The sequence below is a fragment of the Monodon monoceros genome, unplaced genomic scaffold (assembly GCF_005190385.1).
Source record: "Monodon monoceros isolate NGI ecotype Baffin Bay Population unplaced genomic scaffold, NGI_Narwhal_1 Super_Scaffold_6, whole genome shotgun sequence".
Lineage (NCBI taxonomy): Eukaryota > Metazoa > Chordata > Mammalia > Artiodactyla > Monodontidae > Monodon > Monodon monoceros.
The window spans coordinates 29357511-29385504 of record NW_021703783.1 but is presented as its reverse complement, the minus strand read 5'-3'; the positions used below and the strand labels follow the sequence as shown (position 1 = coordinate 29385504).

At 36.4% G+C, this 27994-nt stretch overlaps 1 protein-coding gene across 3 annotated transcripts in view; it reads right to left on the bottom strand.

Annotated features, from left to right (window-relative positions):
* The window catches only part of LRRK2 (leucine rich repeat kinase 2), a 150624-nt gene extending 125192 nt beyond the window's left edge, over window positions 1-25432 (bottom strand). Inside the window, exons 1-11 of one of the 3 annotated variants that reach the window (XM_029204420.1) lie at window positions 25178-25432; window positions 24813-24898; window positions 20294-20403; window positions 17713-17801; window positions 14254-14388; window positions 11542-11676; window positions 8986-9117; window positions 3242-3361; window positions 2629-2768; window positions 2456-2535; window positions 1010-1116 (exon numbers count right to left, since the gene is read on the bottom strand). In XM_029204420.1, coding sequence (XP_029060253.1) covers window positions 1010-1116; window positions 2456-2535; window positions 2629-2768; window positions 3242-3361; window positions 8986-9117; window positions 11542-11676; window positions 14254-14388; window positions 17713-17801; window positions 20294-20403; window positions 24813-24898; window positions 25178-25331 — 1288 coding nt within the window. In that variant the 5' untranslated portion in view covers window positions 25332-25432. Of the gene's footprint in view, window positions 1-1009; window positions 1117-2455; window positions 2536-2628; window positions 2769-3241; window positions 3362-8985; window positions 9118-11541; window positions 11677-14253; window positions 14389-17712; window positions 17802-20293; window positions 20404-24812; window positions 24899-25177 lie in introns of those variants that run through there. The other 2 variants (XM_029204421.1, XM_029204422.1) reach the window with 2 other exon arrangements.
* Window positions 25433-27994: the final 2562 nt, after the last annotated feature.

Sequence of the window (27994 nt, the reverse complement as noted above, 5' to 3'; positions counted from 1 at the left end):
CTTGCCAGCCCAAGCCTCTTATGATGGCCTTTTCAGTGCCATCAGAGAGGTAGAGCGAGAAAGGAGGAAAACAAAGAAGTGATTTTTCTCTTGATTTGACTTAAATAATAGTGTAAGGAAACATGCACGAGGAGGTTTCTTTATTCTTTTCACTCTAACCAGGTTCTCTACTAAAAGCTGATGCTAACACTGGTCTTATTTTCAAGCTTTCAGTGTTTTTCTCTATTTTTCTCCCTCCAAAAATATCCTTCAAGAGCTGCCAAGTCCCAATGCCTTTATGATGAATTTTCTCCCAAGATTTTCTGGCAGTATTTCCTGTTTATAAGGGCAGGAATCAGAGCAGCCTGAGACTCAGTTTTAAACCTCAAGTGTTCTTCCAAAGGTATAACAGCCATTTTTCTCTCCTTAATAATGCAAAGCTATAAGATTTACATGTAAAGGACTATTTTTTTTAATTTTTATAATGGACAATTTTAGCAGATTTTATAATGGTGAATATCTCTCCACCCATTGCATTCCTAATAAAATAACAAGAAGAGTGTATAAAAGAAACTGGGGGAAAAAAGTGACCGTTTGGCGATTATTATAGGTATCCAAAAAAAATACCACTGGACACAAGCTAAAAGTCCATCAAGAAGAAAGTGGACTATAAAATAGGAAATAGGCATACATTGGGAAACTACACAACCATTAAAAACAATAATGTGAGAATTTACATTTATCAACACAAAAAAAGAAATGTAAAATTTGTTTATAAAAAATTATATGATCCCATTTCTCCAAAAAATATAAAGCATATTGTATATGCCATGTGTAAGTACATACATAGAAGTCCAGAAGAACATCAAAATGTTATTTTCTTCTTTATCCTTTTACCTATATATCAATATATCTATATATTAGATGTATAATTTACATATTTGAAGTTTTTACAATATATTGCTTTTATAATTTAAAAAATACCACAAAACGTGTTTCTTTTTATTAAAAAATATGGTGTATCTCTTACCATTTTGTTCTAACAGAGTCGACAATGCATTTGCAGATGCCTGGAAGACTTCTTTTGATGAAGAATGCATCAGCATCGAGAGCATCACTTCCCTGTGAGCTGGGAACCTTTCACAAATTCAACCACAATATGAATAGTAATCTCTTTAATAATTAGCTCAAATATTCACTTACTGTTATCTAATCTCTCTAACAACAAATAAGGGCAGATAAACAATATTTTATGCCACCTCTACTCACAGGAGTGAATTACACTTAAACAGTTTTGTATTTAAAAGTTATATTCAAATCCGTGAACTACTAGTAAAGTAGTATTTCTGTTTCTTCAAAGTAGATAAGCAGTAGACAGAGAAAATAAAAGACTCAGCAGATATATAAAGAGGTGCTAAGGGTAAAAAGATTAAGTGAGAAAAAGAAGATGATGTAAGCAAGAAATGAAAAATTAAAAGTCATAATGAAGCAAAGTGAAATTTTTAATGTAGAGCATAAATATGTTTTAATGATGTATTTATTTTAATGATCTCCTATGGATTTTGAGGAATTAGTGTCTATGAACTGAAGTTTATAAACTGCAACATGAACCAACCTTATCCTAATTTCTTTAAAAGATTGCTCAAAGCAGATTAGAAGGCTGGTTTAACATATATTTTTCAAAATTTACTGTTTCCATTCAAAATAGATGTTTAAATAAATAGCATCTGTGTCATTAATTCCCTTCTGATTGGCAGTAGATCACTCTGCTGACAGGCTGTCACGATTTGAGATGCAGAATATTACTATTTAAATTTCCAAGGTAAGTCATTCAAAATTTAAAATCCAGAGGATATGCAGAGCCAACAGTAAAAATCTAAGCAGTTGCTCATGGACATGAAACAAATCTGATATACTCAGAACTCGTGTATCTGTGGGAGAGATGACTGGTCTTACGAGGTTTAAATGGTGCTCCCATAGAAAGCATCCTCAAGAGCTGACAGCTACAAATAACCCTCTCAAGAGAAGAGAGTTCAACACTGCTACACCAAGTGGAGAATCACTATAGGAGGCTTCTAAGCACATCTAATTCCTGATATTGACAACCTGCTGGCTAGTAACCACAACAGAAAAGGTCACAGATTGCTCTCCGATTTCTATCACTTGAGATTAATTAATATGGCATTTTAAATGATTAGCCAGAAAATTGAAAGGTTCTTTCTTGATGATTCATAATTTACTGAATGACTCGATTCTAAATCTCTCAGTAATAACTCTCAAACAAACCACCTTTTACTAACTATCCAAGGCAATGGGATCAAAATATATATCCACAAGTATTTTGTGGCAACACTTAAAACATAAATGCCTACATCAAAAATATTTCAAACAATAAAAATTTCAGTTATGGTATTTCATGTGGATTGATTAAAAATATGACTGAAATTTTCTATCAAATAGAATCAAAACTACTGACTGGCCATCTTCATCTCCAATCTTCTCATGTAAACTGTTTTGGTACATAAGGAGATTATTCAGGGCCCAACATGCAGCCTCCTGGATTAGGGAAGGAAAAAAAGAAAACTGTCAAAAAATAAATTATTGAACAAACAATTTTGAAAGACTATAAAATTTATGAAAGAGTCTAACCTGCACATGCTTGTTCTTTCTATGCCACGTTAATGCTTTGTAGCAGGCTTCCAGCCAAAACAATTTATCTTCTTCTTCATCATCATTCTCCTGATTCTCATTCTTTTCCTCTAAGTCTTGATTTAAGAAAATGGTCTCAGCTTGGAAAAAATGTAAACATGTAACTTACTTACAGCTTGAATGACCAACTCTAAGTCCGTATATTGAAACATTATCAACAGAGTGAGGTATTCTTTAGTAGTGGCCCTGGTTATTTAAAAGACCTTTTTAATATATTACACACTTCATCATACTGCTATCCCATCTAGATAAATTACCAAATGAGCAAGAGGGTACCAAACAAAACTAATAGGCTAGAGGAAGATTAATTAAGGAAGTTAACTGCTAATAATAAAGCTAAATCAAGGATGTATTTACTGATATCTGAACTGGGAAGGATGTACTTACCACAACTGTTAGTTCCCTTGAAAGTACCGTCTATTGGACAATGAGTTACATTAAGACAGAAAAGGCATTTAAGGGTTCCTTCTCCACATATGACTGTCTTGTTATAATGTTAATATTCAAGATCAAATGCACCTGTAAGAATTTCCTTGTTAGTTAAGTTACTTACTGAGGAGAGCTAAACAGCTGAGTGCTGCAATCTGTAATGCTGCATTCTCTGAATACTGCTGCACAGCTTTCACCACAAACTCATGCACCTCGTTTAATACCAGGATATTAAAAAAATTACCTGAAAGTTAAGTGAGATATTAGTGGAAATTCTCATCCATGGAACTTAAATTACCTTTAATCACATAACAGTATTTAAATCAACAAATTTGAGTAGTGATGACTATTCTTAATGACATTAAAACATATATTTACTTTAATTAAAATAGCTTAAGAGGATTGCATAAAGTATTGAAAATTTATTTTATGCACTCATTCAATTATCTTGCTTAACAACGGAACTGACTGGGCAAAAAAAAAATTAAATGTTTGAGTTATATTAACTTGTGTTCATTGACTCCCTCTCATGTCATCATCATAGTAAAACAATGAGGTATCTGTTATTCATGACACTACAATATTGAGTGTACAAAACAGCTTAATTTTCCTGCCTTCTAAAAGACGGGGGAAAAAACCTTCCTTGTCATTAAATGCTTTTGCTGAAACAGCCTTCTTTCACTTAAAGAATAGTGCTCAGAAAACCCATTGGCACACTTATCATTACCTGATCTTGTCTATGATAATCTTAGAAGAAAAATATGAGAATATTTTACTACCTCTAACCCAACCCAGGAAGACATCCCTTACATTTTTATACTCATTCTTCTCATAATCATATAGAAATCTAAATCCTTATAAGGAAAACACTTGTAAATGACAGTCCAAAAATATGTGCCTCCTTCCACTTAGCTTATCTGTAACTCATTAACAGTCACCAAGTTTCCTTCTAGGAGTAAGAATGAAACTCCTAGTTAGCTATATGTGTAATTAGATGATCCCTGAGACACACAGCCAGAATTGGAAAAGATTCTATACCATGAAAAGCCTAAAGCCCACACTAAATATTAATCAAGGCTTCAAAATCAAAAGGCAGATTAACTAGGGGTAGCTCTTCTTTATCAACATCTTTTTATGTTCATGCCTCTTCCGTATTCACCCATTAGGCTGACATACTCCCCAGCCCTTAGTGGTCTCTTGTCTTGGAGGGTCATTTCAAAAAGGGTTCTTTTGCACTTTTACCAGCTTGTCTAAACTTGGGCTGTCTCACCTCCTTTTCCCTAGTATTATTCCCATGCCACTGCCAACAGCTGCTCTACCACTGAAAACTGTGTGACTCTGAGCAAACATCAGTGAGACTGGCCTTATCTTATTTTCATTTATATTTAATTTATGTGAAAATATATAGTAAATTATATAAGGCCTTTAAATGCATTAACCTCATAATTGAATTTCATAATTTGACAAAATGCTTAGTATTTATTTACTGACTTTGGGTTTTTATTTTAATTATGAGGAAGAAGTAAGTTTTATTCAGCTTCTTTGAAACTGTAACAGGGACAATAAATTCTCTAGTCACTAAGAAAGCACCTTTAAAGATCAATTTGAGGAAATTCGCTGGTGGTCCAGTGGTTAAGACTCTGCACTGTCACTGCCAAGGGCCTGGGTTTAATCCCTGGTCAAGGAATTAAGATCCCACAAGCCTTGAGGTGCGGCCAAAAAAAAGATCAATTTGATGACTTTTTACTTTCAAAAAATGTCACAGAACAATATGAAACTTATAATATTTTATATGGTTTATTTAATTTCAACAGTATAATGTCAACCACCCTTAATGTGCTATTGTAGACCTATTTGAAATTCAAGTACCATTTCCTCATGACAATAAAACCACTTCCTCGTCTGGCTCATTTAAGGGATTAAGGTAAACTCACATTCTTAGTATGTCCTGCAAGTTTTAACTTGAGTGGTAAATCGTAGAACACGAAATAGAGAATTCTGTATTAGTGTGCTACTATATTACCTAGATTTAAGAAATCAACTTTTGAATTACTTTACAACTCTCCCAGATATCAGCTAGCTTGTACAACTGTGTGCTACTTCATGAAAATATGAGTAAAATTCTCACCTGATAAAAGAAATAAACTAGTAAATGGCTACAACATTTTAGAAGAAATGCTTTGTTTTGCTTATGAATGCAGAAATTCTGTATTTTACCACTTACTGACTACATGATCTTGAATAAGACACACAGACTTGCTAAAATAGGTCCTCATCTGTAAATATGGAGATAATAAAAATATCACATCTCCCAGGATTGTTTCAAGGATCAAAAAATTATATATTGTATATGAAACTACTTTAGAAAATATGAAAGAAATGTGCAAATAAGACATTATTTTCATATCTCCACAGTTTTGGTCAAATGATAAGCATTCAATAAATGCTTATCAAGGAAAGAAACAAACTGAAGTTGTGTATGCAAATTAGAATTCAATTTATAAAAATTCCATTTTAACTGAAACTACCTAGGAATATTCCCAAGGCTAAAATCAACTGCAGAATTATACAAATTCTGAATACAGGGGATATAGCCATATTTATGTAAGTAAAAATATAAGTTGCTACAATAAAAACATAAAAATGAGTTTTTTTAAATGAATGATGATGTTTTTTCCCAAAGTTATAGTGATGAAAAGTCAAATGTCTATTATAATAATCCTGATTTTGCACAAAACATTTCTGGTGATCCTTTTTAGAAAAGGTTGTCGGAACCAATTTCCAACAGTTAGGGATCCTGCCTTACTATTCACCAACCATTTACTTTTTAATGCGTTGTTCTCCTCACAAAAACATCAAGGAAATCTCCAGGGTGTGTATTGAGGGAGTTGGGGAAGGCTCAACAAGGAGCTGAAACAAGAACTGTGAGCTGAAAGCAAATGGTCAAGCCAGAGTAGCCATGTGGGAAAGTATGAGTCACTGTGATCAACTAGCCTTGATCAGACTATCCTTGTACTCTCTCCAAAGGAGGGTAGCTCAATCAGAGTCTCCCACTTCAAGTTTGAATCTTAAAAAGATTCTAAAGTGGTCCCAGGTCAGTCCTGTGCCCTAGCTTCTGGCAAACATCTCTGGATGAGATGTTTAGGTCCTCAGGATTCTCAGAGATTAAACTCAATCAAAGAAAAACTCACAAACATACAGGAAAACAAGACTCCATGACAGACAGGCAGTCAGCACAGGAGCAGTAGGTTTAAACTCTCAAGAACTTCATATATTGGAATTATCAGATACAGAACACAAGATAGCTATGTATTAATGATTAAAGAAATAAAATTAGAATAAAAGAAAAGAGAAAGGGGAAGGGAAGAGTGAATAAGTCAGTCAAAAGTTACCTGGCAGATCTGAAAATAAATATATAAATTTTTTTATATTTTTTATATTTTAGATTTTTTTATAAATATATAAAAAATCTAATAAAATGACCAAGTTGAATTTATCATAGGAGTACAAAGTGACTTACTATTAGAAAACCTGTACATGCAATTCTAATTCTCCATATTATCAAGAGGAAAACAAATGATCTTAAAATTTTTTTAATATTTGATAAAATTCAATATTCATAATTCTTTTTAAAATGCCCACATATTAAAATAAAAGCAAACAAGAAACAGAAGGAAACTTCTTAACTTGATAAAAGCTACCTGTCACAAAACAAACAAGATTGGGGCTTCCCTGGTGGTGCAGTGGTTGAGAGTCCGCCTGCCGATGCAGGGGACATGGGTTCGTGCCCCGGTCCGGTAAGATCTCACGTGCCGCAGAGCGGCTGGGCCCTGAGCCATGGCCACTTAGCCTGCATGTCCGGAGCCTGTGCTCCGCAACGGGAGAGGCCACAACTGTGAGAGGCCCATGTACCGCAAAAAAATAATAATAATTATAAAAAAACCAAGATTAACAACAACAATAACAACAACAAAACCCCATATAATAAGCATTATTCTGGATAGAAGAATATAAAGCATTCCCTTTAAAATCAAGAAAACGACAAGGATGCCTACTATCATGGCTTCTAGTCAACACTGTACTAGTAATTGTGGGCCATGCAAGAAGACAAGGAAATCAAATTAAATAACTGCTACACAGAAAACTTAAGAGCATTTATAAATAAAATTTTAGAATTAATAAGAGTTTAGATAAGATTAATATGCAAAAAATCATTTGCATTTCTTTACACATACACAGTTCAAAAATACAATTTTAAAAAAGACACCGTTTATAATAACAAAAATAGGGTACCTAGAAATAACTAATAAGATGTGCAAGACTTGTATGGAAAAAATTATAATGTAAAGTTGTCAGTTCTTAAATTGATCCATATATTCTGTATGATTTTAATCAAAATCCAAATAGAGTTTTCCAAGGAACTGGACAAGTTAATTCTAAAATGTATATGGCATTGTAAAGGCCCATGAAAAAAGCCAAGCTGTAACCAAAGAAGAAGAATATATAATGACTTTACCTATTAGCTTTTGAGATATCAGGACTTACAGAGCTCTAATAATTTAAACAGTTTGATATGGAGCCAGGCAAATCAAATCAACAAACACAACAGAACAGCAAAAACAGAAATATACATATATTACATGTTATAAACCTACAAATAATACATACATATTATATACATATACTCAATATATGATACTACTGGGAAATGGCTGAACCATATAATAAATTGTGCTCTCCATATTATAAATGGGGGGGGTTAATTGAATTCCTACTGTATAAAATAATTCCAAACAGATTTTAACACTTTAATGCTTAAATTAGGAAGATTTTGGATAAAATGTGGAATACATTTATTATCTTAGGCAAAGGAAGGATTTCTTAAAATACATTAAAAAGGTTAAATCACAAAGCAACTAATCATGAAATTAAACTATACCACAAAAGCCACTTAAAGAAGATAAAAAGACAGCTCACCAATCAAGACAAAATATTTTCGATACATATAACTGACAACCAAAACATTATTAGCCAGAACTAAGAATCAATTTTTAAGAAGACAGACTATACCATGAAAAAAAAGAAAAAGGCAAATCAGGTACTCCACAAAAAGAGGAAGCACCAATAGCAAAAAAATATTTGAAAAGATATTCACCTTCCTTTACACTTTCATAGCAAGAAAGATGGTAGTAGCATAAAACAAGACATAAACCAATGTCCGTGGATAGGAAAATGGATAAATAAATTGTGGTATACTCACATCATAGAATACTACATACAACTATATGCAAAAATATTCATGAGTCTTATAAACAAAATAGTCTTTAAAAACGTGCAGAAGACAACATTCAGCATGACGCCATTTTTATCAAGCAAAAACAAGCAAACGTTAACAATTTTGTTTACAGAGACAAATGAATGTAGTAAAATTTAATTTAGAAAGCAAAAGGTTTATTAACACAAAATTCTGGAGAGTGTTAACCTCTGTAGAGAAAGTGGAAGAAGGGCAGAGCCCAGAGTAGCTTTACCAGCACTGGTAATGTACTAATACTTAAGTTGGGTGAGGAGTTCTTTTGCACTGTGCTTCACATTTTCTATATGTTATGCTTATTTTTTTGTATGTATCAACTATTTACACAATAATACTTTAAATATAGCATAACAGTGATAAGACTTCTCATATTGCACACTTTTATTTTTGCCACTCCTATTAAAATTCCACCTAAGAATGGCAGAACAGTTTGCTAATTTACAATATTTCCATCCAGTGTATGACAATATTTACTTACCCATAAACATAAGGATATGTATGCTATATATACTTACATCATATAGACTGCGATAAATTAACCAAGAATTATAACTTACCTAATGTAAGCCTATGGAGCAAGCAGCAACTCACTTCTTGGATTTTTTCACTGATAGGGAATGCTATCATGGCTTCTACCACAATATTGTAACACCTGACATTGCCACTCATAAGGACTTCAACATTACTGCCTAAATTTAAAGAAATCATAATTTTCAATAAGGTAATAATTTCCCCTTTGAAATATGCATACAAAGACACCTTACAGAGATTTGAAATATATGGCAGTATAATGGCTACATTTCCAAATTTAAATATACTGTTCTGTCAAATAGCTATAAAAACACTGTTGTTCGATGTTAATATAATACAATTTAGGACTCATCTCTAGCATTAAGGGAAAGTTGCTTTATTCCTGTATTTTTGGCTTAAAAACTTAAAGAAAATAAAGGGAAAACTGAGAGTGCTTTTTATATAAGTCAAAATACGTAAAGTTTTGGCTGTAAGTTTTCAAATAAATGGATTTGGGGCCTGTTTCCGAATGAGGCACTATTCCACTGGATAACGGATTTTAATTGCTCCTTTCCTCAAACCAACAGAAAGAAAATCAAGATTATATCACATAATAGAAGAGGTAGAATCAGCTATCATCTATTTCCTGTCCATTCCAGAAGGGCAGCAGAAGAGCAGCCAGTGTAAAAGGCAGCAAAACCGAGCTTCCTGAAGGCTCTGAGATAGACAGGGAAAAGAATGGATGAAGGGGAGAGGAGGGACATAATATTAAAATGTATAACTAAGGGATAAACATAGGTGAACCACAAAGGAAGGAAAGAATCCACTGGGAAAGGCAATTAATCAATAGAGTATGTGAACCTATGTGGAGAAAACTAATTTATATGTCTGAATGAAATGTTGACTATTCTTAAAACAGACAGAAAAAAGGTGTTTGCAAAACATTTTTCTTTCTTTTCTGGCACAATCAAACTAACCAACTGTTTTCCAAAAACTACATTTTTAATGTTTAATTTGTATTTAAAAAAACACTAAATATGGAAAAAGAAGGAAATGAAATGAAAGGAAATGGCCTCAACGCAATTACCTCCTTTTATTCAGAATCAAAGATACAACCTGCTCTAGATTCAAGGTAAAGTTTAAGACACTTGCTTTTTTTTAAGTTTTAGTTGCTGCTTTCTTTGACCTTTTCTTTATGAATCAGCACATTTACACTGGAGTTATGGTGATGTGGGTGGAAAAGAATGAATTTCAAAACAACCAGCACAAAATAAATAAATAAATGTATAGCCAAGGAAAGGTAAAATGAAGAATATATTCAGTTTGTTGGCAGTAGATGACTCAGAGAAGTTTAAATTCCATTTCCTATTATTGTTCTGCCCCATCTACTTCTAAGAGTTTAACTTTCCATGGATAAGAAAATGATGGATTTTATAACCATTATTAAGAACGGGCATTCTTTCAGAAGGCGATTAGTCTCACATCTGTGAGATTTCTATGTCTGAAACCATATATGCATATTATATATAATAAGCTACATATGTATGAAATACAAAGCAGGTAGTAATACTGTCAGTGTTTTAACCACACTTACTACATTACATTACCAGGTACTATTCTACATTTTTCACATTATTTAACTGATTTAATCCTCACAACTTCACATGTGTGAAGATGAAATTATTACCAGATAAATGCATGTGTAAATCCTGTACAAGCCCAAACACGTAATACATGAAATACAAAATGCTCATGTGCACTTACAAAAGTAATAGAAATCTGATGTATTATTTTTGTCCATTAGTATTCACTGGTAGCATACACAGCAAATTAATTTCTTCTTATTTGTACTTTTTTTGTTATAAAAGTGGCTAGATTTCATAGCATCACCCAAATGCTAAACAAGAATCACAATAAAGTTCCAACTCCTTCCTGTGGCTTTTCAGGCCCTAGGATCTGGTTATGTCTCCAGCCTCATCCACTGACTCTCATCAAGCCCTTCCCCTACCTCCATGAAATGGCACAGGAGCAGATGCTCAGGGCTCTGCATGTGTATTACACACACGCATGCGTGCACACACTTATAAATACAGTTTACTGAGCTACTTTTATCCTCTTGATTCCTCTATGCTATCTTTTGCTCCAGGATCTTTACACTTAGGATGCCCACTGCCTGGGATACTGCCTGCACTTCTACTTCACCTCACACCTCTCCGCACACAAAGCTCTCCTCATCATTCAAGACTCCGCTGAGAGATCTTGCCTCACTCCCTGTTTGTTCTCAAAACCCTAGGTACTTCTGCCAACACTTGCCCTATAATACTTCGTAATCACTTCCATGCTTATCTGTATCTTGTGGGGTGCTATGGGGTCAGAAAAGGAAAGAAACATGTTTATATTTTCTGCTACTGTTTCTCCAGCACCAAGCCCAGAGCCGGTAGCAGTACAGCATCAATAAATAAAAATTTATTAAATGAATAAATGAATGAGTTTAGCATCTACAAGTTTCTAAATAATAAAAATATTTTTGAAACACACTCAGAAAGAAGATATATTGTAATTTTTCAGATTCAAAAATGAAACCATGTATGCAGGCTACTTACAAGGAATTGCTAGAGAATATAAACAGTGCAGTACATGAAACACAATTTCCTCTTCATCTTTAAAATGTTTTAATGTACTTAGCAATATCATATAATCTTTATTCTCAACAAATTCAGTCAGTTGTTCCTCTGAAACTAAAAAATGAAAGACAAAATACCGAAAGAGCTCAAACATGATATAAAAGTTTAATTACTCAAAAATATAATATTCATGATGATTGGATAAGACAGTAGATACAACAAATTAAATATTATATTTTAGCAAAGAGCACTTCTTAGGAATTTTATAACGGGGAAAATAGCTATTGAGGTTAAAATAATTGTTTTGACCCATATTAGTTATTCCATGTTTTGAAATGTAGTGACCATGTAGTGACCAAACAGTTCTCAGAAAAATAAAATTATTTACAATTTCATTTGAAAGATTCTAGAGAAAACTAATCAATGAATAATAAAGATGGCCTACTGAAGTGAACATATCACAATGCTTAAAAAGGAGTGGTTGGGCTTCCCTGGTGGCGCAGTGGTTGAGAGTCCGCCTGCTGATGCAGGGGACACGGGTTCGTGCCCTGGTCCGGGAAGATCCCACATGTCGTGGAGTGGCCGGGCCCATGAGCCATGGCCACTGAGCCTGTGCGTCTGGAGCCTGTGCTCCGCAACGGGAGAGGCCACAGCAGTGAGAGGCCCACGTATCGCAAAAAAAAAAAAAAAAAAAAAAAAAAGGAGTGGTTAATGGTACATTGTTGAAGGGCAGCTCAGCTAAGTGGATGAGTTCAAGAGGAATAAACTTTAGCAAGTAACAAGTAATTAGACTTTGAAATACTTTATCTTAATGGTCTGACTTCATCAGAGATGAAAAATTGTCATCATTAATTTTCATAATTAAAGTCTTGGGATCAAGCCAATGAGTTTCATTTGGAGTCATTTTATTGGGTGGGAACCTCAAAAACATGTATAAAAATCTGGTTTATCTAGCCTGAGAAGGACACTGACATAAATGTTAGTGTCACTCTTCATAATCAACATTACTTTTTGCTGTTCAACTTTACACCAATAGTCCATATAATATAATGTGAAATTGACTGGGTTCTTCTAATAAATGAGAAGTATCACCAAACCTTCTCATTTTATGAAACAGTTTCCAGAGCATAGTTTCAAATTTTGAAAATTAACTTTACACGTGCCACTAAGTAATGGGGAACTTCATATTCTTGAAAACTTCAGAAATGTTTCTACTCTACATATACAATCACAACACTGTCAGCACTGATCTATCAAATAAGATCGTCTTTTTAATATTCCCTGGCGCTTCTCCATATGTCCTAGATGGATCCCACAATGCTGGTGAGTGATGCTAACCCTTCTTTCATGAATAAGAATGTGCCCCTTAAACTGCAGCACAGAAGATTATAAGCCCTCAAGACAGTAATTCCTCAAACTCTATTCTGTCCAATTCTCATGAAAAGCTTAGTTTCAAGATACGACATTTAGAGATGACAGCCTGAAAGACATGCAGTTCCTCCATTCCTCTCTTCCACCATCAGAGAGCTGAGCCCCATGTCCATGCTGTTCTAACTCTTGATAGAATCTCTTTCACTGAAATACACTTTGTGTTCCTTGCAAACTGTATGTATTTTATCAACTTATCCAGGGAAGCCCAAGGGAGTATTTTCTCAAGTCTCCCATGAGACTGATTGCGTCTTCTGATTAATGAGTTTACTTTTATCTCAAGTAACTTTGTAACCAATGATGTTTACCTCTTTGCCTGATAGGAAGCAAAGAACCAAATTTCTGGTCCATCCCTTTGCAAAGATACAGGATCTGAAGTAAGCAGTAAATTTAACCTAGCTTCATATCATTTTCCCTTCACCCATTTCCTCATTCATTTTTCTTTTCCTCTAATGTATTATAAATATCTATAAGCTATTTGAAGTCCTTCTGGAATAAGACAGGGAATTAAACAGTAGAATTTCCATTCCTGGAGCTTCCAGAAACTAGAGTAGGTAAACTGATATGAACACAGGGCCCACATACGTTATTCTTATCCTAAACTCCTAGCACTGTTGGCTCTCATAATGACAAAGAAGGTGCTCTCAAAAACTGTGGTAAATTGAATTGTAATGAAGATAACTAGCTGTGTACTCTCAGGCAGGTTGCTCATTTCACTTCTCTGATCCATTTCCTCACCAAGCCAGTGGAAGGACTAAAGGTTCCAACCAACTATAAAATTACATGGCTATCTCTGTCATCATTCTCAGTGCCATGTGATAAAATACATATTAGTCTTTTTCCTAAGGGACACTTTGTAAACCTCTTAGCTCTTTATCCAGAGCCTTTAGCAATTTCTAAAACCTCTGGTGATGACTTAACATCATAAACCCAAACTTAACCTATGCTTGGCTTCACAGTATTACTTTTTCTTCCTTAACTCCTACACATACAGTTTGCAAAGTGAACCTATGCCTTGCTAAGCAATGAAAGAAAGTTTACTACAATTGCATAATTGATAATCCATGAATGAAATTCATTCTGCAAAAACAAGCAATATTTCTGAATTAACCCCATTACTTATACTTGACTGACAATCCAACTTTTAATAAATAGTACAATTTCAGATATTTTCTTATTATCATAATTATATCCTACTTATCCCACTATAAACCATTTCTTCTTATATAAATATCAAAATAAAGAATTTGACATTTTAAATACCTCTCTCAAACAGCACATGTAAAGCTTTGCATCCAAGTTTCTGGACTTCGTCATTGGCTGAAAATGTGCGCATGGCATCAAAAATTAACAAGAAAATATCATTTTCTTCATCCAGTATCAGCAAAGTGATTTTACCTATTTCAAAGAGAATATGCTCCAAGTAAATAGCTGGTTTAACATTTAATGTCTTCATTTTTACATGAGGGTTATGAATGGTTTGTGGACTTCTCTTTTTGATGAACCACTTAATTGCCCCAGATGTTAGACCTATCAAGCTTTACGGTCTTTCTAAATGAGATAAACTCCCAGTACACTTTACTATAACTCTGTGATTCCCAATCAATACCCATAGCCAAGACCTCTTGCCCCAAATTCCTGAAACATTTCTACCTGCCTCTTAGACAACACCATCTGAATACTCCATGGCCACCCAAACCTAGCCTACTCCAGTTCCATCTCTTCATCAATAACCACCATCCAATAGTTACCAGAGAAACTACAGTCATCTTCCTTCTTTCATCCTCCCTCTCTCTTCTCATTCTCTGACTAGCCAAAGAATCAACTCATTACCAAGTCCTTCAAGTCTAACTTCTAAATATCTCAAAAACTCCTTTTGAACTAGGCCCCTCCATTTCTGTCTTGTTCAGGACCCCAACACTTCTCACCTAGAATGCAAACACAATTGCATAATTGCTCTGGTAGGTCCAAATCCCTACCTAACTAGTTTACCTGCGGCATTATATTTCTAAAACACAAATGTGATCTGTAAATCCCTTGCTGAAGTCTTCTAAGGCCTTCTCGCACTCCTCAGTCTGACAAGACTTTTCACAGACTACATGTATCTCATCAGTCTCACGTCCCTCCCTGCACTACTGACTCCAAACATGCTAAACCCCTTGCTCATCATGAACACATTTCTTTTGATATCTTTTTGCACTTGCACTAGCTGCATGGAAGGCCCTTGCCATTTTCTGCACCAAATATGATCCTACCTTAAATCAAGAAATAAGACAAACAGTACCTATTCTGTCAATAAAAACTGTAGGAGTGGTAGTCGTAGCAAACACTTCTACAGCACATAACATGTCAGACATAGGTTGAAGTATTGATAGTTCACTCTAACACGTGTAAACCACCACAACCGCGTGAGGTAGGTGCAATCCTCATGTTAGATAGAGATAAGGAAACTGAGGCACAGAAGTGATGCAGTGACTTTGCCCAAAGTAGAACAAATAAGAGGCAGAGCTGGATTAAAATTAAAGCAGGTCAAAAAAAAAAAAAAAAAATTAAAGCAGGTCATGACCATGCTCTTAACTCCTACAAATGAGCTTAGCTGCTCTCTTCTCTTTGTTCCTATGGTGGTTTTCTTCATATCTCTGTTAGAGTACTTTCCTCATTACATTGAAATCATTTCTTTAAATGCTTTTTATCTCTTTGTCAGTGCTATCCAATTCTGTAGCCACCAATCACATGAGGCTACTTAAACTCAAATTTAAATCAATTAAAATTAAATAAAATTAAAATTCAGTTTCTCACATTTCCAATGTTCAACCACCACACGTGGCTACTCGCCATGATTTTGAACATATACAACACTTCCTTCATTGCAAAAAGTTATATTGGACAGTGGTGCTGGACTGTGAACTTCTACATTGTAGGAACTTTGCCTCACCTGTCTGAGAGTTCTCTAGCAGCCAGCACAGCAGTAAGTGCCCAATAACTATTACCTCAGTTAACAAATAAGCCAAACAAAAAAATGATTCATAAATTAGCCTCTAATAAGTACCTGAAATGAACCCTAAAACACATTACAAATTTTCCTAAAAGCTCAAAATCCTTAATGTTACGTGGAAGAAATTAACTAGTCTTTTTAAAACACATGTCAAATTTACTATTTGTCTACATGCTGCTAACCTTGATATATTCATGTTGGGAGATTTCTCAAATTCATAAACCTCCTGTCCATTGCCAAATGGAGAATAAATCTTTACCTCCCCACCCCCACCAAAAAACAAGATCCCAAGGATGAGTTTAAATAAATCATGGTTAAGACTAGTTAGTACATCCCATTATATATTTTAATAAAAGGCTCTGGTGAAGTGGTGAGTACCTTCTGGCCTTTCCTATCCCTCTTCAGTTCATTCTCTGATCTTCACCCTCTTTCTTCCTTTCTCTTTGTCCTATTGGACCTTCATCACTTAGCATGGCCAATGAGGGCCTTTAAAAATCTTACCACCCACACATCCAGCCCCTCCCAGGCCTCTGCAACGCTGCACATGCTGTTTTCTTGACCTAAAGCACCCTTCACACTTTGAAGGAAATCCACCCTATCCTTCATGCTTAGCTTCCCTGAAAGGAGCCTTTCTTCTCAGAACCTTACATCATAGCAAGTGTCTGTCACAGCAATGATCACAACTATTGCACCACAGCAACATTCTTTGTTTTCAGGTCCATTATCCTCCAAGTATAAGTTTACTCAGGGAAAGAACCTGACATGTGAAATCAGACCCTGGTTCTACTACTTTTTGGCTGAGGCAATCTCTCTATGCTTCAGTGTTCTCTAGAAAACTGAGATAAAATAATAAACTCGAGGGATGTTTTGAGGATTATGCTTTTAAAAGCATATTAAGTATTTTACATGTTAAGCCTAGCATTTAGCAAGCACTCAAGAAGAAATGCTATATATTTTTATTATGACATATTACTATTATGTCATACTCTAGAGCATATATTATAGAAAACATATTAGAGATATAATGAAGTACAATACAGTCATGACAAGGACATGTATGGCTAACAAACTAATGAGAATGTGAGATGTGGGACCAGATCTGAGGAGCAAAGCTGGGGACAGACATTAGATTTGGGAGTAATATATAAGGTGATGTTTAAGGCCAAGATGTTGGGTGGTATTTTTGAGAGAAAAAGTGTAGAGAAAAGAGATAAGGAAAGAAAATGGAGGGGCTTCCCTGGTGGCACAATGGTTAAGAATCTGCCTGCCAATGCAGGGGACACGGGTTTGGGCCGTGGTCCAGGAAGATCCCACATGTCACAAAGCAACAAAGCTCGTGCGCCGCAACTACTGAGCCTGTGCTCTAGAGCCCGCGAGCCACAACTACTGAGCCCACATGCCACAACTACTGAAGCCCACGCGCCTAGAGCCCATGCTCCACAATAAAGGGAAGCCACCCAGTGAGAAGCCCGCACATACAATGAAAAGTAGCCCCTGCTCCCCGCAACTAGAGAAAGGCTGCACGAAACAACCAAGACCCAATGCAGCCAAAAATAAATAAATAAATTTATTTTTAAAAAATGGAAAATGGAAACAGAATTTTGGAAATCACCAATATTGAGGTTATATTATGTGATTATACTTTTAAAAAATAACATCAAAACACATTTAGCAAATGGTTTAAAATGTTTTTTTCAGTCAACATTAAAAATGTGTGTATATACTACCTGAAGTTAGGAGAAGATCTAAGGCCTTCAATCCAACTGTTGACAGGTTGACACTGGCATTATGAACTGTTAGCATTTTAAGAATCAGTCTGTAATTAAAAACAAAAATCAAGATCATACCTAGATGTTTGCTCTTTTAGATATTGTTTTTTACTCACCTACATTTTTATTCATCTCATTGTATTTCATTCCCTATATTGAAGCTAGTGTATTTTTTCTCCCTGTAAACCTGAGCCAGGTTTATGATGACTAACAGGGAATTATTATGAGTCTCAATAGAAAAGTTATAACTTTTTCTTCTAAATATTCAAATTCAACTATTAACTATTTCACCCAATTCTATATCCAAAATAATATTGGGCTATATGCACCAAGGGATCAATCATTTTATATGTGATACAAACTTGTAAATTATGTTATACACATTGATATTATTATAGAGAGATGTAATTAAAATGTTAGCTTGTATATAAAAATTAAGAACCATTTGAATATTTAAATTATTGATTTTTACTATTTTTGAAAGAGAAATTGGTATTTTATAACAGAAAGTGAACCTAGTCTATCAATAGTATTCAATTAGTTCAAATGCATTAAATTTGAGCCCCTGAGTTATCAATTCTAAAATATACAATCTTTAGTCTATTCCTACCCCAGTGCTGTTTGGCTTTCTATTGTTAGAAGAAGAGAGAGCCTCCATGGCTTCACCTAGATCCAAGAAACTTGGCACGTGGTCTCCAGGTGGTGAGGTGAGGAACTGAGAGACCCTGTCCTTCGACTCTGTCAATTCTCCTCCTACCTATGCTGCCCCTACCTCTCCCTGCACCACTCCCACTATTCCTGACTTCAACACCACACAAGAGATTTCTCCTTTAGTACTGTAAGCCTTTGGGGGGATAAAAGTCCTTGAATATAAGGAGATATGTTTTACAATAAATATTTGCTGGTAATGATCTAATATGCTCCACTGTAGAGAGTGTGTCTACACTGTTCACACTACTTCTGGCCTAAAGGAGTGTAATACCTGATGAACAGAAGAGGAATGAATGATGAGTGAGTGACCAAATAAATGAGTGAATGAAACTCCCTGTAGAAATGTTTATGTAAGTTAATTTGAACATTTGGTTTATACCAGAATATGACTAGATGAGTTTTCCATTGCTCCCTAAAGTTATAGATGGCTAATCTTTGGGGATCTTGGAAATTCTCATCCAAACCAAGGGACACATAACATTACAACTACTAATTGCAGGCATATTTTGTCTAATTCCTCATTAAATGCAGTATTCTTTACTACTGACTCATAGAATTTCAGAGATTAGTTTGGTGTTCAGAGAACACCTATTAACTGTAATTAGTCTCTTTTCAGAGCACAGTCTTTAGATGCTAGAAACCAAAGAACAGCAACACATGTTTATCAAAGATGGAAAAATGTATAAGCACGGGCATGCTCGCCTATGAACAAACAGCTCTGATTTGTCAAAATCTGCAGCCACAGTTAATACTAATAAATAATGCAAAGATGTAAAATTTAGTTTTGCATTAATTACGTTTTCCACAAGAAATATGCCTTTGGAAGCAATTAGTATTCACTTCTTTGTGGTAAAGAAGAGTCACATTAGGTATAAAGAACACCTAAAGTTGATGACAGAAGATATTTTCTTAAATGTCAAGAAACAAAGTTATCCAAAAAGGATTTTCCTGGAAACACATTTTTTTTTCAGAAAAGTTTTTCTTAACTAATTATGGCTAAAGAAGTAGTCTCATTTAAGAAGTCATTATGTTGCAAACTGCAATAATATAGCTGGTAAATAGCTATCAAGATTTGGCTGCAGATGTGCTGAAAGATAATTTCCTCTTTTTTCTTCATTTTGAAAGCTGTAGTTTAAGCTCATTAAATATATATGTATGAATATACATAAATGTACTTTTTAAAGACAGTAAAGCATAAACTTCTAAATTACTATTTATAGAACTAACATTTTAGTTCCCATATTTTTGTTTTGAAGAAGTAGTGGTTTGTGTCAGTTCTACTATTAAAAAGTAAAAAAAGAGGGGCTTCCCTGGTGGCGCAGTGGTTGAGAGTCCGCCTGCTGATGCAGGGGACACGGGTTCGTGTCCCGGTCCGGGAAGATCCCACATGCCGCAGAGCGGCTGGGCCCGTGAGCCATGGCCGCTGAGCCTGCGCATCCGGAGCCTGTGTTCCGCAACGGGAGAGGCCACAACAGTGAGAGGCCCGCATATCCCCCCAAAAAAAAAAAAGAAAAAATCTTTCCTTGGTTTGAATTCATAAACAGTCATCAACAATCTACAACTTAATCAATTGTATAACTATTATTATATTACTAAAATCATAACAACACCTGACTTCTTACCTCAAATGTTAGTTTTCTAATTCAAATAGATTATAGACTTCTGAGTCAAAAGCTCTCTATAAATGTAAATCATTGATTCAGGGAAAACTATATGTATTTTAAAGGATTTTTACTAGATTGGCTTGGATTGCAAATATAATGTATCAAGGGAAGGGTTGTCATATGTACAGATAAATATTCAATGCAGTTTGTTTTTACATACTTACTGGTGAACCCCTAGGACTTCCCAATCATGTCCAATATCCTGGGGACCCATTAAGCTTTGCATTGTATTTGGACAGATTTCTATTAATTTGCATAAAAGTGACCAACCCACCTAAAAACAAGAAAGACAAATATTCACATTTTTTTAAAAACCACACAAATAGAATATATTCAGTCAAAGAATCTCTTCATTCTTAATAGAATAGGTGGCTACATTATTTTAAAATAATTATTTTAAAACAAAATGATACTCTCAAAATGCTTACTGAGAAAAGCAACTCATATACTTAGAATACATCTTTCTTCAAAAATCTACTGAAAAGGCATACAAAAATATTATAACATTTCTGAATGATGAAGGCAATAGACTGCCTATTGTCTACATAAAAGGAAATAAAACACACAAAAAAAATAGTTTTAGAGGACACACCAAAATTATGAAGTACAGGAAAGGCTATTCTCAGGCCTTCGTACTTTTTAAGGCATATCTACCTGACAGATTTTCTTCTAAATATTTAGTACTTTAATTATAAGAAGAAATGAAGTAGTTTGGAATGGAGGATTAGGGGAAGTTGGAGATTTTGATGGCAAAGTGTAAGCTTTCAGGAAAGACTGCTCCCCAGACAATGGAGCTAGAAAAAATAGCAAAAGAAGTAGTATCGTCTGATGACAATGTAACATCTTTCACAGGTAAAAGAGACAGGCATTATGAGATAGAGAGGAGGTAGAATTTCTCAGTGGACCCCTCTAGATTTCTTCCATACACCTAACTATGAGCTGATGAGATTCAGACATCACAAGTGTCCCTAAACTCTCTCACATTCCCAAATTAAGTATGATCTTACTGATGCATTTTAAATATACCTTCGTTCAGCTCATTTATACATGATGCCAACTTGAATAAGCTGCTCTTTACTTCTGAAAAAAATACATTTTTTTACATACGATATTTTAATTCCAAACTGGAGATTAAATTTAACTCACTTTTCCTGTTATAGTTTCCTCCCCAAATTTAAGGACTCTTCAATTCTTTCTACTATATTACAGAACTAAACTTGATATGGTCAGAAAAAGAAAACAGAAAATGCATATACATGCAGATCTAGAGATTAATGAAAAAGTGCCTAAGCACGATGTGTGATAAATACCAATATAATATGAATCCTGAAAGCAGGATTCGCTAGAATTACTCAGGGAAGAATATAATACAGAAAAGGTAGAATTTGAGTCAGATTTCAAAAGAATTATAAATTTGGTCACTCAAAATAGGGAAATGGAAACTTCTAATACTGATGAGTTGTGAGGAAGGAAAGTAAGATGCTAAATGGTGAGGAGGCTGCCAAAGAGGGGCCCATTGCTAAATGAGACTCGATACGTGAGTTGGAGCTGAGTGGTAGACGGTTGAGTGACAAGGGGAGAAATCTCTATGCAACCAAAAAGGAATAATGCCACGTTTCCTACTTGTTTACAGGAATAAACAAGGGGTATTTAATAAGATAAAAGTGATTACATAAGATCTCGTTACAATATTATTTCCAGATCTTTTCTGGATTAAGCATGAATTGCTTTACTCTGTCATCACTTCCTCTTACACGATTTCAAATTCCTTGAAAAGGAAGCAATTTCTGACAGCTATTTTTACCTATATTTAAGTAGACAACCTCCTCCACGTAAGCCGAACAGATATTGACAATCCGGATGCCATAGAAACTGGCTATTTTTGTGCTTTCATAAAATCATCAAGACTTTTTTCCCCAAGTATTTCAAAAATTAACATTTGGAACAGTTTCTGGTGGGAAATATAAAATCATAAATCACACAGGATGCTATACTCATCTCTGCACCTGCATGGCTAACTCAAGGAGAAAACCTGTTTTGTTTTGCTTGATGAAACAGCAGCATCAGTAATTGCTTTGCAAAAAGACTGAGGCAACTGAGCTTCCAAGATTAAATAGAATTGCTAACAGCAAAGCAGAGGTAACAATTGATCCATTAATGTATTCAATTAAAAGCTTATCTTTCAAAAAGAGAAGGCTCCCATCCTGCACAGTTATAATACAATTAAATTAGTAGTTTCACTTTATTATAATTATTCTGTAAACTCAAGTATCTAAGTAATGCACAATGGGAAAGAGTCTAGGGGTTAAAGAAAATTTCAGTCACTTTCATATATTTCACTCATTTACATCAAAGGTGGAAACTGTGTGGATAAAGAGAAGTAATGTAAACTGAAGAACACAGAGAAATGATCAGATGACTGACAGGAAAAGAAATTTATAAGACAGCAGCCTAACTACCAATTCTCTAAAGATTGTCATTTATTAAGGAGAACTAATAAAATATGAAAAGGCATTGAAAATAAAAATTCAGAGTCTGGAATGTCATGTTAAATGAATTCTGAAAACAAACCTTACTATTTACTTTTGAAGGGTACTTTACCTTAACTCCTTAAATTCATCAAGTGATTTTAATTCAGCACCTCCAGCTGATTCAAGATATAAAGCTTTAAAGAATATCTAGACTAATTTCACCAGTAATATGAAGAAAGCTGAAGGAAAAATTGTTTTTTCTTTTAAGTGGAGTATTAAAATATCAGTAGAGCTACCCCACTCCACATCCCTTTGATAAGATCAATGATAATCTAAATCAATAATGTCATTGTGTGTAGCACGGCCACAGTATTTGTATCATACCATTGTACTTTTTACTTACGTAAAAATCTTATGACATCAGCACCTACTATATGATGGAAAAAGATTCTGAAGGTGTGTGAAGCTTGAGTCCTGACCCTGTCACTAGCTCTGCGATCCTAAATGAGCTACTTATTCTGAGGAAAAAACATTCAGTGTGATTTCTGAGAGGATAGTGAGAGTCCAGCAAGAATCAAATGATATAATATACATAATGCCCTTTGTAGAGTAATATATTGTGCTGAAACTAATAATTCTATTCCATTAAATTACCAAATCAAAAGACAATTCCTTATTTTCATTTATCTCTGGTACCTACTGGGCAAGGATATTGAGTGACATTCATAACTACTCCAAACAAACATGTCCAGGCTCAGGCAGTTTCTAAAATGAAGAAGAATTAGGTGGTGGGAATGTTGCAGGCTTCCCTGGATTCTCAAGTCTAGCACTGCCTCCTCTGGACCCTGCAGACCAAAGGCCACCCAGGGCCCAATTGTTCTGAGTTGTACCTGGCAGAGGAGACTACCAAGAACAGAATCCAAGGAATGGAGGCTGCCAGACAAGGCACTTTGGAACACCAAAGCAGAGGCAAGTAAGAAGGATGATGTGGGTGGAGAGTAGCAAGCACAATAGGCCAGTGCCAGGGAGTGACTCATGTTTCATGGGCAAAATTCAGACATTGGGTGTTAAAAAGAACAGTGTCTTTATCATGTCTCCATTTTTTCATGATCTTATTTGCTAACAGCCTGAAAATCAATAGTCAGATGGGAAATATTTCAGTTGAAGAAAAATAAAAGTAACCATTTATCTGAGATATAAACATCTTCATATAAAAGAAGCTAGATATATGTTTCACCCAAACTAGACATAGCTAGACACAGAGATTAGCATAAGATAGACAGATACAGACTTAAGAGATCCAGATAATTCTTACATCTGTCTAGCCTCTCAAGTAGGTATTAAGATACACTGCACCTCGATAGAGTTCAAAGTTCAATTCTCTTTCCCTTCAGGATCTAACATGCAAATGAAAAAAGTAATTTCAGTTCCCCAAATCTCAATATCTACAAAGGAAGTTAACCTTAGGCAGTAATTTTGTTTTGACTGTAAATCATCCTTAATTATCATCTTAAGGCTCCTTTTTAAATATATCTAAGATATGTAACAAATTTCTGGGTTTCCTACAGTGCAGATTCTAAGATTCACTTTTACATTCATTTTATATGAAAACGGTTGAGAAGTATAGATTTAAACTTATAGGGGAATCCTAAAACATCACTCTTTAGATAATACATTGTGTACTACAACTAAAGAAGGTTAGAAATCTGTCTTCAAGTTTTAAAAAAAAGAAAACCTTAAACCTATGAGAGTTTGCCAGTAACTTCATTTTATTAATTTAATTATTATTAGTCCTATTACTGTTCATTATTCCTCCTTCCCAAACTATTCACAATTGTGTCATCTGCAGGACATGCTGTACATTGGGAAGATTCTTAGAATAATTTTATTTAAGCACTGATGAACTAGCCATCTAGCCAATGTCAGAACGAAACCTCAATCCATTATTATTCCCCTCCCACCACCATTCATATTCTGTCAGCCGACTGTATAAAGTTACTTCTTAAATACAACTAGGGAGCACACAGTTGGCCCTCTTACACCGTTAACATTTGATAATGATTTGAAAATGCTTCCATTTTAAAACCACAGTCAGCGGTTTGTCAGGACAAATCTCAGAAATAACCCAGAACTCTGGGTATAGAATATTAATAGAAAAACACCTATTTCCAATGAGAAGGGGAAATGGGAGAAATGAAAACAACTCCTTTACCTGCTGCACACTAGCGACTCTCATATATGAGTCCAAGACGATCAACAGAGGCACGTGGACATTTTTGTCTTGAAATAACTTGGAGGCTGGAAAAGAAGGGGGTTAGGGAAAAGTAGCAAAGTCACGATTCATGGCACCCCTTTTAAGTCTGAAAAGGAGGGAGAAAACAAAAGAAGTGAGCTCAAGACCTTCCTAGAATTGTCAGCTCTTTTCTTCCCTAAGGAGTAGAGAGTTTGCGGCTTCTCAAGAATCCAGGTTTGTGCGGCCACAAAGTTCGGGGGGAGAAAGTTTGTAAAAAAAGGCCGGGGGAGAAGGAGGGCCGGGGCGGGGGACGGCAAAGGGACAGTTCCCTGGCAAACGATTACCGTGGTCGGCGTAAGTGAACACGAGCATATCCTCCAGGATTTGGACCAGCGTCTCTATCTGTTTTCCTTCCTGGACATTGTTCAGCCTGACTATCAACTTCTTCAGAGTTTCCTCATCCTCCTCCTCGCAGTCCTGGTAGCTGCCACTGGCCATGACCGACCCTGCTTCAAACCGGCCGCCCCTCCCGCACCAAGGCCGGCCGCTCCGGTCAGACGACGAGCCCAGCTCACCGCCCGCAGCCAGCGCTCCCGGCTGACCCCATCTGCACCCACGCCCGCCCATTTATGCGAAGGCGGCGGCTCCGCGTCCGGCACCGCCCTCCCCCGCCCGCTCCCTTTCCTCCTCTGCTTCCCCCTCCCCCACCCAGGGCCAAAACACAGCTCTGGGGCCTGCGAGAGGTTCAGCTGAGGTGCTGTGCCCGCAGAACCGTGGCAGGCAGGCAGGACGCAGCAAGAGCCCGCCCGGCCCGGGTGACAGTGGCCGTGGCCCCCGCGCCGGCCGAGACTGGACCCCGGGCAGGCGCAGCCTCCCGAGACCGGATCCGGCTCTCCGCAGCGGCGCGTCCGGGAGTAGCGCAGGAAGAAACCGACTCAGCGGACTCCGCCAAGTGCCCAGTCCCCGGGTCCTGCAGCGGCCGGCGAGGCGCGCGGTGGGCACCGCGGCCCACGCGCCCCGACCCACCAGCCTTGACTCCTGCAGCCCCGCGGAAGGTCTGGGAACTAGGAAGAAGAAAAATAAAAGCTGCCGCGGATCTCCAGATCTAAGAATAGAAATCGGGGCGTTGGGAAAAGAGGGAGCCGCCCAGTTGGCCCCTTTTAGGAAAACATTCTCTTTATAGTCACCACTATAGGGAGATGAGTAATTTCCCCCCAAGGATGGACGAAGATTTAAGCAGCCAAAATGTACCCAGTTAAATGCTTTTCTATGGTTGCTGTGGCTGTAGGGAAGGAAACAAAAACATTTTTCCTGTTAGTTATCTGGAAGCTCTGCTGGCCAAAAACCAACTAAAATTAGCTTTTGAAAATTTGAGTTTCAGTTCAGTGCAATTAAAACTAAAGAGAGGGCTTCCCTGGTGGTACAGTGGTTAGGAATCCGCCTGCCAAGGCAAAGGAGCCCTGGTCCAGGAAGATCCCACATGCTGCGGAGCAACTAAGCCCGAGCGGCCACAACTACTGAGCCTGAACTCTAGAAACCATGAGCCACAACTACTGAAGCCCCCTGCCCTAGACGGCCCGTGCTCTGCAACAAGAGAAGCCACAGCAATGAGAAGCCCGCGCACCGCGGCGTATAGTGGCCCCCACTCACCACAACTGGAGAAAGCCCTCGCAGCAAGGAGGACCCAATGTAGCCAAAAATAAATTAATTAATTTTTTTTAAAAAAACTACAGGGGCTTCCCTGGTGATGCAGTGGTTGAGAGTCCGCCTGCCGATGCAGGGGACACGGGTTCGTGCCCCGGTCCGGGAAGATCCCACATGCCACGGAGCGGCTGGGCCCGTGAGCCATGGCCTCTGAGCTTGCGCATCCGGAGCCTGTGCTCCTCAACGGGAGAGGCCACAACAGTGAGAGGCCCGCATACCGCAAAAAAAAAAAAAAAAAACTGCAGAAAAACACAGGATAAATGAAATGAAGAGGTGAGAGATACAAACCTAAACATTGTTCTCTTGGTATTCAAAATTACTAAAGTGTTAGGAAAAAAAAAAAAAAGGTACCGCAGTAATGTGTTTTTTCAGGAAGAGAAACCCGAGCAAGAAAAGTTAAAGACAAGGCTGGACAAAGATAATCTATTGCCTTCAGAAGATCTCTTCTGGGATGGGGGCGGGGTGGGGTGGGGGGATCATTCACAACGGAGAAGATTTGACTGGAAGTTAGATCCTTTTATTTCACTTCTGTTACCCAATTCTGACGACACTTCTGAAATGGATAAGACAGCTACTTATCCTTCTTTTACTGATGAGGAAATGGAATTTAGAGTCGATAAGAGAAGAGCATTGTTGGTGTCACACAGATGAGAACTTGAGAGTCAGGACTTAAATGCAGGTAGATCTCCTAACCCTAAATTGAAGGTTGTTTACAATCTACCACTTTAATCAAAATGAGCTAGGCTTGGGCTTCCCTGGTGGCGCAGTGGTTGAGAGTCCGCTTGCCGATGCAGGGAACACGGGTTCGTGCCCCGGTCTGGGAAGATCCCACATGCTGCGGAGCGGCTGGGCCCGTGAGCCATGGCCGCTGAGCCTGCGCATCCAGAGCCTGTGCTCCGCAACGGGAGAGGCCACAACAGTGAGAGGCCCGCGTACCGCAAAAAAAAAAAAAAACAAAAAAAACCGGACATTGCTAATTGAAGTAAATTACCAAAACAAATTCCAGATGAGTTAAAAAGTTAAATGAAAATAACAAAAAGAAAATATAAATTAACAGTTATTTAGTCTTGGTATGAGGAAACATAAAAACTACAGAAGATTGGTGTATGTAACTCCATAAAAATTCTAATTTTCTGCAGTCAAGGAAAACAACATAAATAAAACTAAAAGGCAAATGGCATACTGTAAAAAGAAAAGTTGCAATACATATGACAAAAACAATTAGGCTTAATCTTTTAAAAGTTCTTACAAATCACTAGATGGGAAATGACAAGCCACAGGTACCCCAGAAGAAAAATGGATTAAAGTTTTAAACTGGAAATTCACTGTGAATGGACAATAACTATAAGGAAAGTATATTCATAACTATACAAAAATTGTGTTCCTAAATATCAATAACATAGTTTTAAAATTCAATTTTCTGTGTGTATCAGTGCATAATAACAATGAGAAAGAGA